This window comes from Alligator mississippiensis, chromosome 2 (assembly GCF_030867095.1).
Source record: "Alligator mississippiensis isolate rAllMis1 chromosome 2, rAllMis1, whole genome shotgun sequence".
Classification (NCBI taxonomy): domain Eukaryota; kingdom Metazoa; phylum Chordata; order Crocodylia; family Alligatoridae; genus Alligator; species Alligator mississippiensis.
The window spans coordinates 284,876,959-284,894,160 of NC_081825.1; the positions used below are offsets into that span (position 1 = coordinate 284,876,959).

Below are 17,202 nucleotides of genomic sequence, written 5' to 3' on the forward strand. Positions count from 1 at the left end.
AGGACAAGCCTGTCAAGGCAGCAACTCCTACTGCTCCTTTTCCTTTTAGACCCGTAAGTCCACCCTGTCTGCTGGAAAATGAACTAACTCCTCAGAGCTGCTGCACTGAGCGCTCCCAGCTGCGGACCTTGGCAAGCAGGGCAGCGCTCTTCCTCCCACCGCACCCAAAGGTTCCCTTCACGGAGACAGGAGCTAGAAGAGGGTTTCTCCAACTTCTGCCAGGGTGGTTGGCAATGGCAGACTTCTTTCTGCGCCCGGCTGTGGGGATCAGCCTCTGCACAAAGCACAAGCACTTCACCTGAAGAAGCACTGGCAGACTTGCTGTGGAATTAGCCAGAAGCATCATGTCCCTGACACGGTCAGTTCAGGTTGTCTTGATTAAAAGCGTAATAAGGATACTGGTGATAACTGGTGAATTTATCCTCAGGGGAGAAATTAATGAATTAAGTCTGTTAGCTACAAATGTCCAACTCGGGATCCTTAAAATTCTGGTTTATTAGGTGGATTGAAACACTGTAATCATAAACCTTGGGGCTGGTCCCCACACACACATGCACACACACAGTAGCAGGCTACAGTCAGGTATACCTATCCTACAAGCGCTGGAGTCTGTCGTTGAGGCTTCTTTCAGCGTGGTGTTATCTTCCAGAAGGGGGTCGCCGGCTGGTCCTTCTGGCTGGACAGGTCTGGTCGAGTTGGAGATCAAGAGGGCGCCACTGAGGGTCACTTTTCACTGCCTTTTATCTGTCCCCAGCAGACTTTGGTGACTCCCCAGTTTTCAGGTTTGCCCAATCCAGGGGTCATTGACCCTCGTGGGACTTCCCCCCCCCCCCCCCCCTTCGGTAGCTACTGGATGGCATCTGTCAGCCCCGGGGTCGTCTGCATGTACATGCAGGTTTGGGAGTCCATTGATAAATTTTGAATAGGGCTCTGGGAGTGGTCTATCTGGAGATATTCAGCCCAAAAGTTGGTCCCCGGCATTGATTAACTCAGGCCAGGGCTTCTAGCCCTTGATCAGTGATGTTTAGAGATTTCCCGGTTGTTACATTGTCTTCTATTGATTCTTCCCTTGGTTGATCTGCAGCTTCCAGGTGATAATTACTGTCTGCTACTATGTTACACATTCAATCACATTACACATTCAATCACTGATTCACTGGCTCTTTCAGGGGCCAGCCTGATACAGGGAAGGGCAGTTTGATTCCTGCCCTTGTTAACATTGTTACAATGTATAACTTACTTACGAAACTAAACACATTTAGTTGAAAGTTGAAAGGTGAGGAGTATAAAATATAAGCTACAAATGCCATGGCACACAAATAGATAAAAATACCAAACTACAAGGGGAGATACAAAATGCGCACACACAAATTTTAAAATACAATTCCTTATCTTAAAGTGAAAGAGAGAGGAAGGAAGAAAAGGTAGAAAAAGAGAAACGTATCCAAAGAGGGAGAGCAAATGCAGGCAAGAGGAAAAGGGGGCTTTCTGCTACAAGTCAATCCTTTTGGTCAGCTATCATGGAAAACTCTCAGTTTTAAACATGATACAGCTTCTCTTCACTTTATGCAGGTTCTGTATGTGTGAATCTGCTCTTATCTGATGATCCTTTTTATACCAAAAATTCATTATATGTAAATAATTAAAATCCATCGGTGTGGTGAAAGCCTGCAGTCAGCTGCTTTGTGCATTGTGGGAGTGATGCACACACAAATGGGTCTGTGCTCCTCGCTCATTGTCTGCAACATGTATTTCTGTAGTTGTCATCCCCACTATGATAGTGCACAGATTGTGCTTGTGCTTGTGTGTAGTGTCTGCTGTTGGTGAGTACTGTACCAAAATTGTCTTGTAAAAGTGGTGGAAATGGGTCTGGGGGTCAGTACAGTCGAGGTCTTGGAACGTATCACTATTTGTTACATTGTAAAGTGGGTTTCCTTTATGCAGATTCAAGTTATGCGCCATTTTCCAGGAACGCATGTACAGCATAAAGCAAGGGAAACCTGTATTTCTGTCATCAGTGATTCTGAATGAAGGTGTAACATGTCAAGATTCAAAGGCAGTGGAGATGGCTGTGTTGTTTCAGTCTCCCCAGAACATAAGTCTGTACATTCGGGTGCATACAAAGTACCATAGCTACTCGAACACATGGGGATTTTGTGGGGGATCCTCATAAAGAGGGAAACATTTGCTATCTAGGCAGTCAAATATATTGGTGTTGCAGACAGATTAGACGCCTGAGGTGACAAAGCCTGGAAGTCCCTCTATTCATATAGGGTAATAAAAACTTCTCAGCTACAGACTTGGTATAGGAAATACTTCTGAATAAGTCACATTCAATCAATCCAAATTGTAAACACAGTGGGACAGTGATAGTATTTACAGCTGTTTGCATTAAATATTTTTTTATTATTGGTTTAGTAAGGAATATAATATATGTAGTGTAAGGCAGATTGGGTGAGTACACTGAGCACTGGCTTAGGACTTTCAACCTGGTTTCTGCTTCTGGGCCTGGGTGATCTTGGACAAGTCAGTTGCCCCTCTGCATCTCAGTTTCCCTATTTCTAAAATGGGGATAATGATCTCTTGTTGGCACAGCATTTTGAGGACTCCTGATGAAAAGTGCTGTATAAGAGCTGTGGTTTCTGAGTCTTTAAACCCACAGCAGTAGGCCTAAGATAATAAATAAAAGCTTTAAATACCTATGCTCCAAATTGTCCTAAAAAACACTACTCTGTTGTCACTTACCCTCTCACATGTCATCGTATCAATACTGGACACAACTAAGTGATCTGAAGCACCTTTTTGGTGCTGTACAAGAAAAAATACCTGCTCTCCAGAATGAATTTCTGTTTCTGTGCATCAGTTCTAAGAGGCCTAGATTCAACAGATCCAAATAACTCCCCCACCCCTCCCCTCCCCCATGGAACAGTGTAAAAAAGGAAGAGAGCAAAGCTAATTAATATTTTTGTGGGGGGGAGGAGGGGGGGGATGCAGCTTCCTCCACTGCATGCAGAACTGGCCTCAGGGCAGGACAAGCTGGGTTCTGCACCTGCTGCATAACTTTGGACAAGTTACTTTAACTCTCTAGGCCAGTGTTTTTCAACCTGTGGTCTGTGGACCCCTGGGGGTCTGCATACTATGTCTAAGGGGTCCAAGAAAGATGGCTATGATAGCTACTTCAATCAAAAGTGTGTGAATACCCACACCTACAATTCAAAGGGGTCTGCACCTCCATTTGAAATATTGTAGGGGCCCACAACTGAAAAAAAGGTTGAAAACCACTGCTTTAGGCCTCATTACCCTGTCACTAAAATGTAGTTAATGTGTATTACTTTCCTCTGCAAAGCACCACGAGCTAGACCAGGGCTGTGCAACTTGTAAGCAGCCAAGGCCCTGTATGCCCCACAGGCCACACCTGTAAAGATGTCCCAGGACACAAGGTTGTTTGTTATGTGGCACTGCACCACTCCCTAGGGTAAGCAAGGAAGTGGAAGCTGAAGGAGGTGAGGGGAGCCCAGAGAATCCAGCTGCTGCTGCAGATCATAGAAATCATAGAAAATTAGGGTTGGAAGGGACCTCAGGAGGTCATCTAGTGTGCAACCCCCTGCTCAAAGCAGGGCCAGCCCCAACTACATCATCCCAGCCAAAGCTTTGTCTTATCTGGGTTTTGAAAACCTCCAAAGATGGAGATTCTACAACCTCTCTGGGCTACCTGTTCCAGTGTCTTCCTAAACCTCCTAGTGAGAAAATTATTCCTAATATCCAACATAAACTTCCCTTACTGCAACTTAAGACCATTGGTCCTTGTTCTGTCATCTGCAACCACTGGGAACAGTCTATCATCCTCTTTCAAACCCTCCTTCAGGTAGTTGAAGGCTGCTATTAAATCCCCCCTCAGTCTCCTCTTCCCTAAACTAAATAAGCCCAGTTCCCTCAGTCTTTCTTCATAAGTCATATACCCCAGCCCCCTCACCATTTTTTATGCCTTCTGCTGGACTCTCTCTAATTTGTCCACATCCTTTCTGTTGTAGTGGGGGGCCCAAAACTGGACACAGTACTCCAGATGTGGTCTCATAAAGGGGAATAATCACTTCCCTTGACCTACTGACAACACACCTATCAATACAGACCAGTATGCCATTAGTCATCTTGGCAACAAGGGCACGCTGCTGGCTCATATTCAGCTTATTGTCCAGTGTAACCCCCAGGTCCTTTTCTGCAGAGCTGCTGCCCAGGCAGTCAGCCCCCGCCTGTACTGATGCATTGGATTGTTCCATCTTAAGTGCAGGACTTTGCACTTGCCCTTGTTGAACCTCATGAGATTTCTTTTAGCCTAATCCTCCAAATGGTCTAAGTCACTCTGAATCCTAGCCCTACCCTCAAGAGTCTCTACTAGTCCCCCCACCTTGGTGTCATCTGCAAACTCACTGAGGGTGTGGCCAGATGTAGCAGTGTGGGGGGTGTTGGCCAGGTGGGAGCCTTGCAAGTTGCATGTGTTCCATGGGCAGCCAGCTGGACAGCCCCGTATTAAGTTAAAGTAGGAGTCATTTTGCTTCTGTAAAATAAGACTAGATGAGGACTATTTTCCCCTTGTACTTTATTTCATCACAGCTATCTTAAAATCATCCATAGTTGCAGATGTGAAAGTTATTCTTGTCTGAAGTAAGATAGCCTTGGATATGATCTCAGAACCTGATGATCAGAATGACGGGATGCTGTAAAATGAAATGCAACATCATGCTTCTGCTTGCTGCATTTAAAAGTTAACACTTTTAAGACACAGTATGATGGCAAGTACAGCATCTGCTGTGTTTTAAATGATGGAAAAGGGGCATAGGGTGGGAGGAGTTGCAGGTGGTGAACAAACCTGGAGACAGAGTCAATTCTGTCACCCAAGAAATGCACCAGTGGCCAATTATTCACACATAGAGGAGCAAGTTTTATTCTTAGACAATTTAGACTTTCCACTATTTTATGTTGTTTCTTTGTACCATTAGATCATACAAATCATTCCACAGGAGAGAATCTGTGCAATCTTGTGTAGCTTTTGAGTGAAGGTTTTCCAGCTGTGACTGGAGTCTTTTGGGACCTCTGCTGGCAGAATATTTCAAAGTAGTGTCTACTGCTGTCACTGACAACTCGGGATGAAATCTTAAGGTGAAGAAGAATATTGTGGTCTATAGTATAGAGATCAGTGTTGTAACGGTGTGTAACTGTGATGGTCCAGGGAATATGTAAGAAACAAGATTTGCTTAGTAATGTATTTAATAGAACAAACTGAATAGTTGGATGAAATGTTAGGCAAGCTTTTGGGCACAACAGCATGTCCTACCTCACATAACTGGACAAAATTAAAAAAAAGGTATTTTTCATGCCTTAAAGTTGCCTACCTTCTCTTGCAACTATGCAACTGATCTAATAAAATATATTACCAACCAAAACCTTCTGCTATTTGGTGCATAAAGACAAGAATGCAAAACCCTTTCCTGGGTGGCTGAAATGCCTGACTGGCTGTTGATCCAGGGTCTTTCATCTTTTATGAGACTGCAACTATCCTTACAGTAAATGAACTACCACTTTTAAATGAAAGATATTCCACACATGCACTGATTCAGACAGAAGACCAGACCATGCAGTTGCCTCAGTGTGAATGCTGAAAAGTTACTGTGCTTGCTGCAGTGTCTGTGAATTGAAGCACTCCTGTCCATCCATGTTTAGCTACTTCGATTTGCCCACATAGGTCTGACTGGCACAACAGCCCTTCTAGAACCTGAAGTGTGATTTTGGTGTTTAAAAGAGGATCTCTGAATATTGAACACAAGGGGAGAATTTTCTTCTACTTGCATAGAGGGTACCTTTTAAAGCTGAAGCTGTTCTGACCATTAGTTCATAAAGCTGAATGTATTTGTATGCATGCTTCTGAAGAGGAAGACGTTGAAGCAACTCCTGCTTTCCCATTGGCATGCTCCAGTCCTCACCCTTGTACTGACTGGTCCATTAGTTTCAATTCTGAAACGGGATCTGGGACTCCTGTTGGGATGTACTCTCTATAACCTGCTGATGGATCTAGATCCATCTACATCAGCAGGGTATAAGCAGTATGATGCCAAAGCATGAAGCTTCCCCTAATTTCTAGGAAGGGATGGATTCCTGTGAGGATCCAAACAGACTAAGAAATGGAATGAATGCACTGAGTCTTTGCAGAGCTTAGATCCAGACAGGATCAGCCCAGAGAGGGTCCTGGTTTGTCTGCTGCAGCAGTGGGATAGACAAGGGCTGCCAGAGAGCTGTGACCCCTTGTCTAGCCTTCCCCTCAGAAGGCTCAGGAATAGTGAGGGGGAGGAGAGCTCCAGCAGATGCTGCTAGGAAACTTCCCAGCATCCAGAGCTGCCCTGCTGCTGTGACTCGAGAATGGGAACGTGCAAAAGCCACTAACAGGAAAGTGCTTTTTTGTTTCTCTCTTTGCCGGCACAATCTATTCACAAGGACAGTTCCTACCCCAGCAGCAGCTGAGTTGTGCTCCTCTTCCCACAGAAAAACTTCTAGTAGACTAAGGGAGGAGATACCAGCCATGCTCCCTCCAGCCTGACAACTGGAGAGAAAGACAGCATGTGACTGCAGGACATTAGGACATCTTCCTTTTCCTAAAGGCACCTGATGTTAGCATCAGGTCTTAGGTTGGGGTCATGTATTAAAGATTCATACTGGTTCTACATGCTGAATTACCTAAAAGTTAATACTTTTGGTTAGAAGTGGGCTCCATGCAAAATAAAGGGCTTTAACATTACTGCATAAGCACACATTCCCCACAAGTTAGCTATGCCCAGTACAGTTTCATCCTGTATTACTGACAGCATAAGGTGAATAGCAGGGATATTACAGTAGTTCTATATTATAATTAGTCTATTCATACCTCAGTTTAGGACATATGCAGTTTACTCCTTAGTTTTTCACCAACCCAGTCTAGAATTGGAAGCACCTGTTTGCTCTGGATTATTGATTCCTCTTGCATGCTACCATCACAGTCCAGGAGCAGAGGTTGCAGTGCAGCTGTGCCAAGACTGTCCAAGAATCCTCCTGATTTTGAAGGATCAATATCCATGAATAAGGAATAGTCAGGTGTGTGAGACATTGCTTCCATGATTACTCCAGATTTTCTGGACAATTCAAATGGTCTTGTGAGTCTTGTTGGAAAAGCTATCTTCTCTTTACTGTTTTTCTCCATTGGTATTTTAGAACCATGAATGGGTTCCATATAAATATCATCCTGGGTTTCTGTTGCTGTAAGGACTGAGTTTGAAGATGTATGGGGGAACTCTTGATCTTCTGAAAGGAAAATGTCTGCCCAAGCTACTGCCTCTGGTGTTTTGAATGCCTGTAAAAACTGAATTCTTCTACGATTTCTGTTGTTACTGAAGTTCAAACTGTAATCTGAGCGAGTTGTCATGTCTTCTGGATAACCAGAATAAGTGTCTAAAAACTACAACAGTAAAATAGCTTTAAATAAGTAATAAACACACATAAGTGAATCTCTCAGTCAACATTCGAACAAAAGACTAGGTTTTGATATTAATGCAAACTTCTCTATTATCATATCACCTCTGCTGCTATTTGCTATCAGTGCTCACAGAGGGCTTTGACAGACTTTTAGTTGCTCCAGGGAGAGTCCCTGCTCTCTCTGGAGAAGTCACAAGTGTACAGAAGTTCATAACTTTTCTCCCAGAGTAAAAGTGGCCACTTGGGGAGAAAAATAACTTGGGAACAGTCCGAGTGAAGTATCTCCCCAGATAAAAACACTCAGGAGACAGAACTTCTGTACAGGCAGCAGAGACAGACTCTACCTCTGCAATCCCAGTATGCTCTGCTTCTGTTCTCTCTCTTCCCCTGCAGTGGCAGGGAGAGCCTGTGTCAGTCTCAGTCAAGAGCAAAACACTCCTGAGTGCTTCAGGCTGGAAAAGCCCAGCACTGAAGCATTTTAGGGGGCATGTTCTGCTCCTGGCTTTTTCCCTGACTCACACTGCAGAATTTGGGTGCAGGGAAGCATACAAGCATATGCCCTGCACAGCCATAGCTGGGCTCCAGCACAGCACAGCACAGGGAACGGGAAAGGCTGGAGGACTCCTCTGTGCATGGGACAGACACTGCGCTTACCTTCCCTGACAATCCCTTCCTGGCTAGGGACAAAAGTTACACATAAACAAGTTTAAGTGATCAGAAACTGGTTTAAGCCTGTAACAGAACATCAGTTCAATGCATGTAAACCAGTTTCAAAATGTCCAAAACTGGTTTAAGATAAACCTGGTTGAATGTAGTATCATAACTGATTTGGGTCAAACCAGTTTATGGAACTTCTGTCCCAGACCCCTTCCTGGTTTAAGTTAAATCAAAGTCCCCCAGCATCCCAGAATGATTTTCAGCCCTAGGCTGGGCTGTGCTGTCTGCTCCAGAGAGCAAGGCTGGCCCTGCCCCTCTGCTCTATAGCCAGAGCAGAGGTGGGGGAGTGGCCAGATGCCACCTGGCATGGCCCTCTAAACTGGCATGATGCAGGTTTATTCCCCCTCCCTCCCCTCTTGCCCTGAGAGACCACAGATGGGGTCTGCATGACCAGGGCAGAGCAGCACCTGGTAGGGTCCATCTTTCCCCCACCCCTGACTGCCCCAGTGGGCATGGCCAGAGGTGGGCATGGAGGGGCCTGCCCAGGTTGGGATGCAGGGGCAGGGCCCTTCCCAGCCAATTGCAGCTTGGGCTGGGGCCACAGGAACTGTACGCCCAGATTGCTCCCAGCTCCCTGCATCCAGGCCAGGCTGGACTGTCATGGGGCCACAGCCAGCAGGCACTGTGCAGGGGGGGCAGCGGTGAACACATGAGCCCCCACAGTGGGTGGCTGCCAGGCCCCAGGCCCACTGGTGACTCCAAGCTGGCCCAGGCAGCCACAGGCACAGTGGACTCACCCTGCGCAGCCAGTCCAGCTGCCAAGGTGGCCACCCACAGCTGCAGTGGCATCTCCTCCATGCCATTGCCTGGCCAGCCACTGCGCGCACATGCTGAGCTAAGCTGACACAGAGCTGCATCCGGCTGGAAAGGACCCTGCCCCCACAGCCTGGCCTGAGCCAGCCCCGTTATCCGCCCACCAGGGCTGGCTGTGGGCACTGCTGAGGGCGGGCATGGAGAGGCTGACCTGAGCCAGACCGGGTTGCAGGTGACATGGCCCTTTCCACCTGGCTGCAGCTCCATGACAGCCCGGCCTGGCCTGGCCTGGGCATGGAAAGCCAGGAGCAATCTGGCCGTGCAGCCCCCGTGACCCCAGCCTAAGCCACAGCCAGCTGGGAAGGGCCCTGCCCTGGTGGCCCAGCCCGAGCCAGTCCCTCCACACCCACCCTCAGCAGTGCCTGCGGGCCAGCCCGGCTCAGCCCCCCAGCCCAAGCCCTGGGCAAGGCAGGTGGATGGAGGGGCCATGCCAGCTGGCTCTGGCCACGCCCCCCCCTTGGGGACAAGCGTGGCAAGGGCTGCTTCCCTCTTCCCCTCCAAGCACATCCTGGCTGGGGTACCTGCAGCCCCTCCCAAATCATAGCACCTTACCAGGGCCTGGCCATTTCCCCCCCCACAACGCCGGGTCAGTTTGCCTACAGCCTTGCAGCTTGCTGTCAAAGGGAAGGGACGGTAGCTTGCTCTAGTGCCCCCCAGCTTCTAGCCTGAGTCACTGTAGGCATGCGGATATATTTCTGGAATCAAGAGTGAGTGTCTGTTCACTTGCAAATCGGTTCAATCTAATTAGGTTAGACTAACCTGCAAAGATTGAATCAATTTAGGCTCAGGCTTTTTCAAAGCCTACAACACTCTCCTGGCCGCACGCTCTAGGGACCCCTGGCAGCCCAGCATCTGCACAGCCCAGGTAATTTTTCCCTCAGAAGAATAAACCTGGGAGACTTGATCTGAATAATTGGAATGTATATACACAGCCAGAGGCAAAGCCAAGAACATGACTATCCCCAGTGATATTTTTCAGGAAAGTGCTGTCATTGTAGCAGTTTCAGTACCAAGATACACAAACATCTAATTGTAATGTAGTGTTTTCAGTATAACTAGCACATTGCAATGAGAGAATTTGTAAGCAGCCTTCTAAACACTTCTTTAGAGACAGTCAGTGGGTGCCTAGAGTTAAAAATGAATACGGGTGGGTTTTCTTTTTTTTCAGAAGTTTCTTTTAACCTTTTCCAAAATGATGATTAAAGATAAAAGAAATGTGTATGAAATATCTTCATAATGTGAAAAGGCAACATGGTAAGAAAACTGAAATCTGTTTAAAGGCTTTTTATAAATGACAGTAAAAACAACAAAATTCAAGTCACAAAATGTAGCTGGGCACTTGTAGAGTATTTACATGTTCATCTCATAATTTCTGTTTTGTTCTGTTGAACAAAAACAGCTGATTTTAGAATAGAATTTGGTGCAGTGGAAATAGTCTTCAGAGCAGGGCAACTGTAAGATAGAGTTAACCTTCACTCTTTTCAATCAACCCCCCAACCCTGGTTCCCTTTTACCCACCACCAAAACAAGAAAGTATCGTTTTGGTACCTTATTACGAAATAGCACATTTCTCCGCCTCGTCTTCAAACCACCGCTGGTGCTGAGAACACAAAATGGTTCTTTGATGCAGTTACGTCTGTACCACTTTTGATCAGGCATGGTTCATGAGGGAGGAGATCTTCACTGGGATTGTTATATGTAAGATAAATAAATAAATAAATGTTTTAAAATTAAACATAAAGCTTAAACTGGTTTTATAATATAAACACAGTTAATATTCTTTGTCTGAGAATTGGGTTCATAGTCCCATGTCTCCTAAATTATCCATAAACAGTTGAGCAAGGCTATGCATTACACATTGCCATGTCATTCACTATAAAAAAATTAACTCCTCATAACAGTAGCCTTTAAAGTCAGTAGATAAAGCTGATGCCTTCTTTAAACCAGAGCCATATAATGTGATTAAAACCAAAAGGTGCAAAATCAACTTTTTACTAGCAAAACTATTATATATTTGAGCAAAGAGATATCTTAAATACCTTTTCCCCAACATGATGTGTCTAGATCAAAGCTAAAGCAATAGTTACCTTTCAATATAAGAGTTGGGGTTTTTTTTTGTTTTCACTTCTCTTTGAAATAAGGCTGCTAATAACGAAAAAGTAAAAACATACAAACCTAAATTAAATTTTATGTCACTTGCTTTCTCTACGGGTCCTTCTGCAGTAGGCAAATCCTGATTTAAGAAAATATTTCTATCAGAAAGGTATACAAGAACATTTGTAATGGCATATTTGTCATAAAGTTTATGTAAATGTTTCTATGTGAAGATCAAAGATCTCCAAATGCAAATCAGAGCCAGCATAACAGAATATGTTTCAGGATACAGTGAAAGTGCTCTGAAGAGTGCTTCATGAGTCTTGCCAGGTGCCAAAGCAACCCATGTTCTTTTTTTTTTCATTTAGTATTTCCAGTACAGTCTATCGCTACAGAACATATATAGTTATTGTAATTAACTTAGCCATTTTTAAACATGTTATTATTGTTTCATTGCCCATATTTTTGGAAAAAGGAAGCAGAAAGAGAAGAAGCAAACAAACAAACAACATTCTGCTATGCCTGAGGAAGGGTGAGTCCACCTGAAAGCTTGCAAATAAAGATTTTTTTTTGCAAATATCTAGTTGGTCTAATAAAAGATATCACCTCTGCCATGAGTTGATTCCTTTTGCCTGTAGACCAATATGGCTACAACCTGTATCCCTGAAACATGGTAGATATCAAATTTTAGCTGTTTTTTAAATGAAAACGTCATAATTTTACAAGAAAGAAGCAAATTCACCACCTTGGAACCTGAAAGCTGACACCCAGGCCATTGCCTATTGTTCCAGCTAAATCTGCATGTTCATAGAGCTCAAAGTGCCACAACACAAGAGAATTTCCTGCCCAGGAGAGCATCCATCAAACCATCCTCCTGTGAAATATGAAAAAAACATAACCAGAAGAAAACATAATTTAACATCCGGCTTGACACCAGACAACAAATAGACTATTCTAACTTTTACCTGAGCCTAAACTGCATGAAGTGAAGTATTCCAACAAGGAGCTCTTACAACACCTTCAGCTCTCCTACGAAGTATGAATTTTACAATCTTTGCATTCTCCTATGCCTGAGGAAGGGTGAGTGTACCCAAAAGCTTGCAAATAAAGAATTTTTTTTGCAAATACCTAGTTGGTCTAATAAAAGATACCACCTCTGCCACGAGTTCTGATTCTAAAATGTCTTAAAGGCATTTCAGATTAATCTAGCTGACGATGTTAAGCTATAAAATACAAAAAGAACTGACAAAAGATAGTTTCCAGCTTTTCTTCCTATCTCCCAGGTAAATAATTAAGTTTATGAATATATATTTCCTGCACTTTTATCTGCAGTATTTGTATGAACAATCACTTGAAAGCTGAAGGCAGAGCAGAGTTGTACCTTCAGAGAAGCCTGAGTTTTCATAAACAGCTCACTTCATCAGATGCTTACAAGCTTAGGCCTCTCTGAAGGAGCTAGTCTGTAAGGTGCAACTCTGCCTTGCTCTTTGCCTGACTTCAGACTAACACTACTAACTACCACCTTCAGCTTTTGTAAGTTGAAGAACAGCTTATAGCTGCCTCAGTCTCTAGCACATATTTTAGTTATGACTCTGCCAGACCCAAATGTAAATACGTGTAAAATTCTTTCCCAAAGGAAGAATCTCAGGGCCTGGATTCTTTTAAATTAGTTAAATTAGTGTCATTTAAATTAGTTTTGTGCACAAAAATGAGTTGCAGCATTGTCTGGAACAGACAGAAGAGGAGGTCTCTAAGGGGGTTATACACACCAGTAGGCACTAATATAGTATCTTACCGCCAGGTGGGAGGGAAGCCAGTAATGGCATGTTGGCACTGAGCAAGCAACACCTTTGTGATGGATAGAAGCAGACACACCACAACTTCATCAGGGCTGTTCAACTTCTAAGCAGCCAGGGCCGCGTGCCCTGCGGGCTGCACAAGTGAGGACCACGGGCCCAGGGATTGCCTGCCCACCCCTGCTATGCCACATGCCTAGGCTGCTCCCAACTCCCTGCTGCACCGCATGCCCGGGCACCCTGCCTCATCCCTGGCACTGGAGGCTGCACTGTGCTGCCCTGCCCTGACCCCTGAGGTGGGAGCAGGAAAGGGAAGCCAGAGGGAGGCCCCAGCTACTGCTGCTGAAGAAATGGGGGAACTGCAGTGGCGCAGTAGATAGCCCTGACCTCAGTAGTGTAACTAGGGCAGGGTAAGCAGGATATCTCTTTGGAGTGCTGACTATCGGGGGTGCCAGAACTGGGAGAAAGAAAGCACAATTCCACTTGCCACACTCCCCTCCTGCCCTGGGTAGCCTGCTTGGTGTGGCACCAGAGCTACCCCCATCACAGCAAAGGCTCCTGGCAGGGGGCATTCTAGTGATGCTCCCGATTTCCCGTCCCCCCCCAGACCCTTTGCAGCAGAGAAGGGAGCCCCGCACTGCCACCGTCTGGCCACAGGAGCTGAGCAAGGCAGCACCACACGAATAGTGTATGTGGGATGGAGTTCGCTGAGTAGGACGAATGGAATGGCATTCCCCCATCCCCAGGGACCCCCTTCTCACACCCCGGGCACTTGGTTTGCTCACTACACCTCTGCCTTGACCTATGTGAGAGCAGCACAAAACACGTGCTGAGAAGCAAATATGATGATCACTCCTCCACGGCTCACTAGGCCTCCTTTCAGAGCAGAGCTCTTGTGCTAGAATCAGCAGCCTATGCAACTGATGCTGTTAATATGCTTGCAGGTCTGACTTCCTAGGAGGATGCTCTGAAGGGAAGAGGATGGGGCATGTAAAGAGCACTTTTCAGCCTCTGCCAGAGCATCTCAAAAGGCAAAGAAAGGAGGGCATGCCTCCATATGCTGTCAACTTGTGAGAGAGAATTTTCCTGCCCTAGTTTCCTATAATAGCTGGTCCAGCCGGGGTTCGAACAGGGAGGAACATTACGGCAGCATTGGTGATAGAGCCTAACCCAATAGTGGACTCTCCTGTGCATTTTTTTTAAAGAGAAAAAGGAGAGAGACACTTGTAAGGGGAAACACACCACAAGGCTCATTTTGAGGCTTCAGCCTTATTTTTCTATTATTCTAACTGCCTATTTTTCTCTGCCCCCAAACAGCAGAAAGAAAAAAAAGTCTTTTCTGACCTAAAATTGTTCAAGTGAAAAGGAGATTACTGAAGTGTAAGGGAGTGAGGGATGTGCCCAGTGAGGAAGGAGGCTTTTTATTTTAACTATTGGGTCATTGCTACATATCATAATACACATTTCAGTACAGGAGTGGAGAAAAGAGAGTTTTCACATTTTCATACATTTTTTCACAGAAACAAACCTGATTCTTGTCCAGCCCTTTGAAGTCTGTCATTTCAAATCCATGTTCAGATGTATAAGTTGTGAGGCAGTGCTGTTGTAAAACCACTTCAGTAAAAAGCTAAATGGCTTCACACATACCATGTTACACATCAGTTGCATAGGCTTTTGATTCTAGTGTAAAACCACAGCAGTAAAAGCTAAATAGCTTCACCCAGCCCCCCATGTTACACAAAAGATTTTTCTGCCTAGAAAGACAATATAAACTAGAAACTGATTTCTTCCTTTCATGTCATTCTTCAAGGGAATCCAGTGTCATGAAGGTGAAAACTTAAGTACTCAGTTCGTACAAAGAAAACTAGAGACGGCTGTTTGCAGTCAACATTTTCCAATTCTGTGTAAACTTTATCCCAGAATTCTGGAGGATAAATTCTGGCAGCACCTTACACGTACAAACGTATGAGATGGTCTGTTGTTTTTAAAGAATTTATCATACATTTTGTATGAGTCTTTCCACAAAGTCTGGACTTTAATGACTGAATCAGATCACAAAAGTCTAATAAACAGGAAGGAAAGAGAGTTGTGTTAGAGAAGCCTTTCTAAAAAATAAAACTACAAGTTGTAAATCCTATAAGCCCAACACCATCTGTTCATACCCCACTTATTGTAATTTTTTTTTTTTTTAAAGATTTGCCTTTGCAGGCAAAAAACAAGGAACATTCAAAATCTCTTCTGGTTTTGTGTTCAAGAAACAGGATGGATCTCTATAACCCCTTGTCTACTGATACCTATGCCATGTTTCTCTTTCCGAGCCCAAAATAGTCCCACGCAACCTCCACCTTAGAGCGCTCACTATTCGTGACCTCCAACTGTTGACACTGCATCCGATAGAATTGGATGGCAAATGATATTCCTGTCCCACAAACACATAAAAAATTCTTTGCCACTAATAAATTAGAGGCCTTTCCAAAGCTTTCATGGAAAAACTGAGGAAGAGAAACCCATGCCAGAATAAGAAATAGCCCATGGTTAAGGTAAGCCCTGGGATGTAGATGATGCAGGGACTTGAGCATCCAGCATCCCAGAGGCATAACCTGACCACAGCCCTATAACTACGGAGTGAATTTCTATTGCTCTAGTTTTGACCAAAAATTATCTTCCAAACAGAAGTTTAATCAAAACCAGTCTGTGTTTGCCAAGCACTTTGGTTTTCAGGCTTCAGCGTTTTCTGACAGAACTCTGTCTTCACAAAAAACTCATCAATTCAAATCCCATCCCTATCCAAGTCTTGCCTTCATCAAGATTATAGCATCTGTAATGCCACTGCCCACTCTACCTGCACCCTGGCACTTGTATCCTCTCCAAAATAGCCTCAAAGATCTGATTTATTGGAACAGATGCTCTACCTGCCTTTCTGCTGCACTCCATAGCCCTTTCTCTCTCTCCAACTGCCTTTTCCTCACTTGTCTTCCCAGTTTTCAGAAGACAATTTACCACTCAGGCATAGTTCAGGATTACATGAGATCATAACAGTTTCTGGATGCTCTGAAGCCCTAGTTTTGGTGGAATTTTGTCTGGCAAATTACAGACGATAGTAACTATATTATAGAAGCTTAGTATAATAAAACTGTATGAATTCACACACACAACCAGTTTCAGTGAAGGAATGCCTTAGCTAGTGAGAGAATTTGAAGAAATTAGCTAAAATATAGACTGCAATAAATCAGCCATTCAAATACCTTTATTATAAACATGTTAGCCTCACCAAATAAGGAAATATTTACTTGTACAAACCTACCTCTCAATCAAAATTTCCATCCTCATTTGCAAAGTTGTTAGCTAGTATGTTCATATACAGGATATTTGAAATGTAAAAGCCCATCTTGGAGAACAAAACTGATGGTTATCTGTTCTGATGTCATATTCATTACTATGGAAACAAAATGTAATGTTGCAGGTTGCACTGTGATATCACTGTGTATACAAGTATGATATCCTAACTCTGAAGAAATAAATGGCTTTTCATATATTCAACCACAAAGCATCCTAGGAAGTATTAGCAGTCTAGGTTAAATCACATAAAGGCACATGAGGCTATTCAAATATGAGCCTAAAATTCTGTATTAGTAATTCAAAATAGTGAAATTAAATCTTTTGGATAGGCATATCTGTACATGTGGACATCAGATTTAAAATCAGAAATTGCTAAGTAAACATTTTATCATCACCAACGTTTTCTTGTCACATTTTGACATTTTTCATCTTCAGCGATCCCATTCCTGCCTTCCTCAGTTTGTAAGTGTAAATTTTTAACTATTTTCATAGATTACCAACTTTCTCTTTTCTATTCTCCTTTGGGGCATCATATTGGTGCTGTAAGTATGGCAATGCTAAAAGAAGTGCAAAGAATAAACGCACTGTAGATCAGCAGTGCAACCCAAGATGTAGAGATTGAACTAGATTTAAAAAAAAAAGGTATTATTGTCTTTTCTCAGCTATTTCTTGGCTGACAAAAATTGAAAATTTTAAAAACTATATACAAAAATCAGAAAGTTCAAAATCAAACAGATGTTACCTTGAAGATCAAACAAGTCTGTATGTAATCTATAATACTGGAGTTATGTGATTCTTCAGAGATGTGTAGATCCATAGTCATTAATAAAGTGCCATATTTTTATTTGAATGTCTCAAGGTACTTGGCACTTAATTTTGCAAGTATCAGTGTAGGGGAACTGAGACAAAAAGAAGTTCAGGATCCACACAAAGGCTAGATACAGAC

At 43.9% G+C, this 17,202-nt stretch overlaps 1 protein-coding gene across 2 annotated transcripts; it reads right to left on the reverse strand.

Annotated features, from left to right (window-relative positions):
• Positions 1-4,601: 4,601 nt before the first annotated feature.
• LOC102566467 (uncharacterized) lies at positions 4,602-16,346 on the reverse strand. Of its 2 annotated transcripts, XR_002088392.2 has the most exons (5): positions 16,222-16,346; positions 11,203-11,260; positions 10,576-10,710; positions 6,914-7,480; positions 4,602-4,715 (listed from the first exon to the last, which is right to left on the reverse strand). XR_002088392.2 is itself a non-coding variant. In XM_059721390.1 (4 exons), the coding sequence occupies exons 3-4, from the start codon at positions 10,684-10,686 to the stop codon at positions 6,920-6,922; spliced, it is 672 nt and encodes a 223-aa protein (XP_059577373.1). In that variant the 5' UTR covers positions 10,687-10,710; positions 11,203-11,260; positions 16,222-16,346; the 3' UTR covers positions 5,939-6,919. The 2 variants fall into 2 exon arrangements, 1 of the variants encoding a protein (XP_059577373.1); XM_059721390.1 differs by lacking the exon at positions 4,602-4,715 and having other exon boundaries at positions 5,939-7,480.
• Positions 16,347-17,202: the final 856 nt, after the last annotated feature.

Bases quoted from the DNA above. Each gene is read 5' to 3' on its own strand.
- LOC102566467 (XM_059721390.1), bottom strand. From the start codon at position 10,686: ATGCCTGATCAAAAGTGGTACAGACGTAACTGCATCAAAGAACCATTT. The intron at 7,481-10,575 runs GTACCAAAACGA...TTACTGTTGTAG, and splicing joins ATGTGCTATTTCGTAATAAG to TTTTTAGACACTTATTCTGG.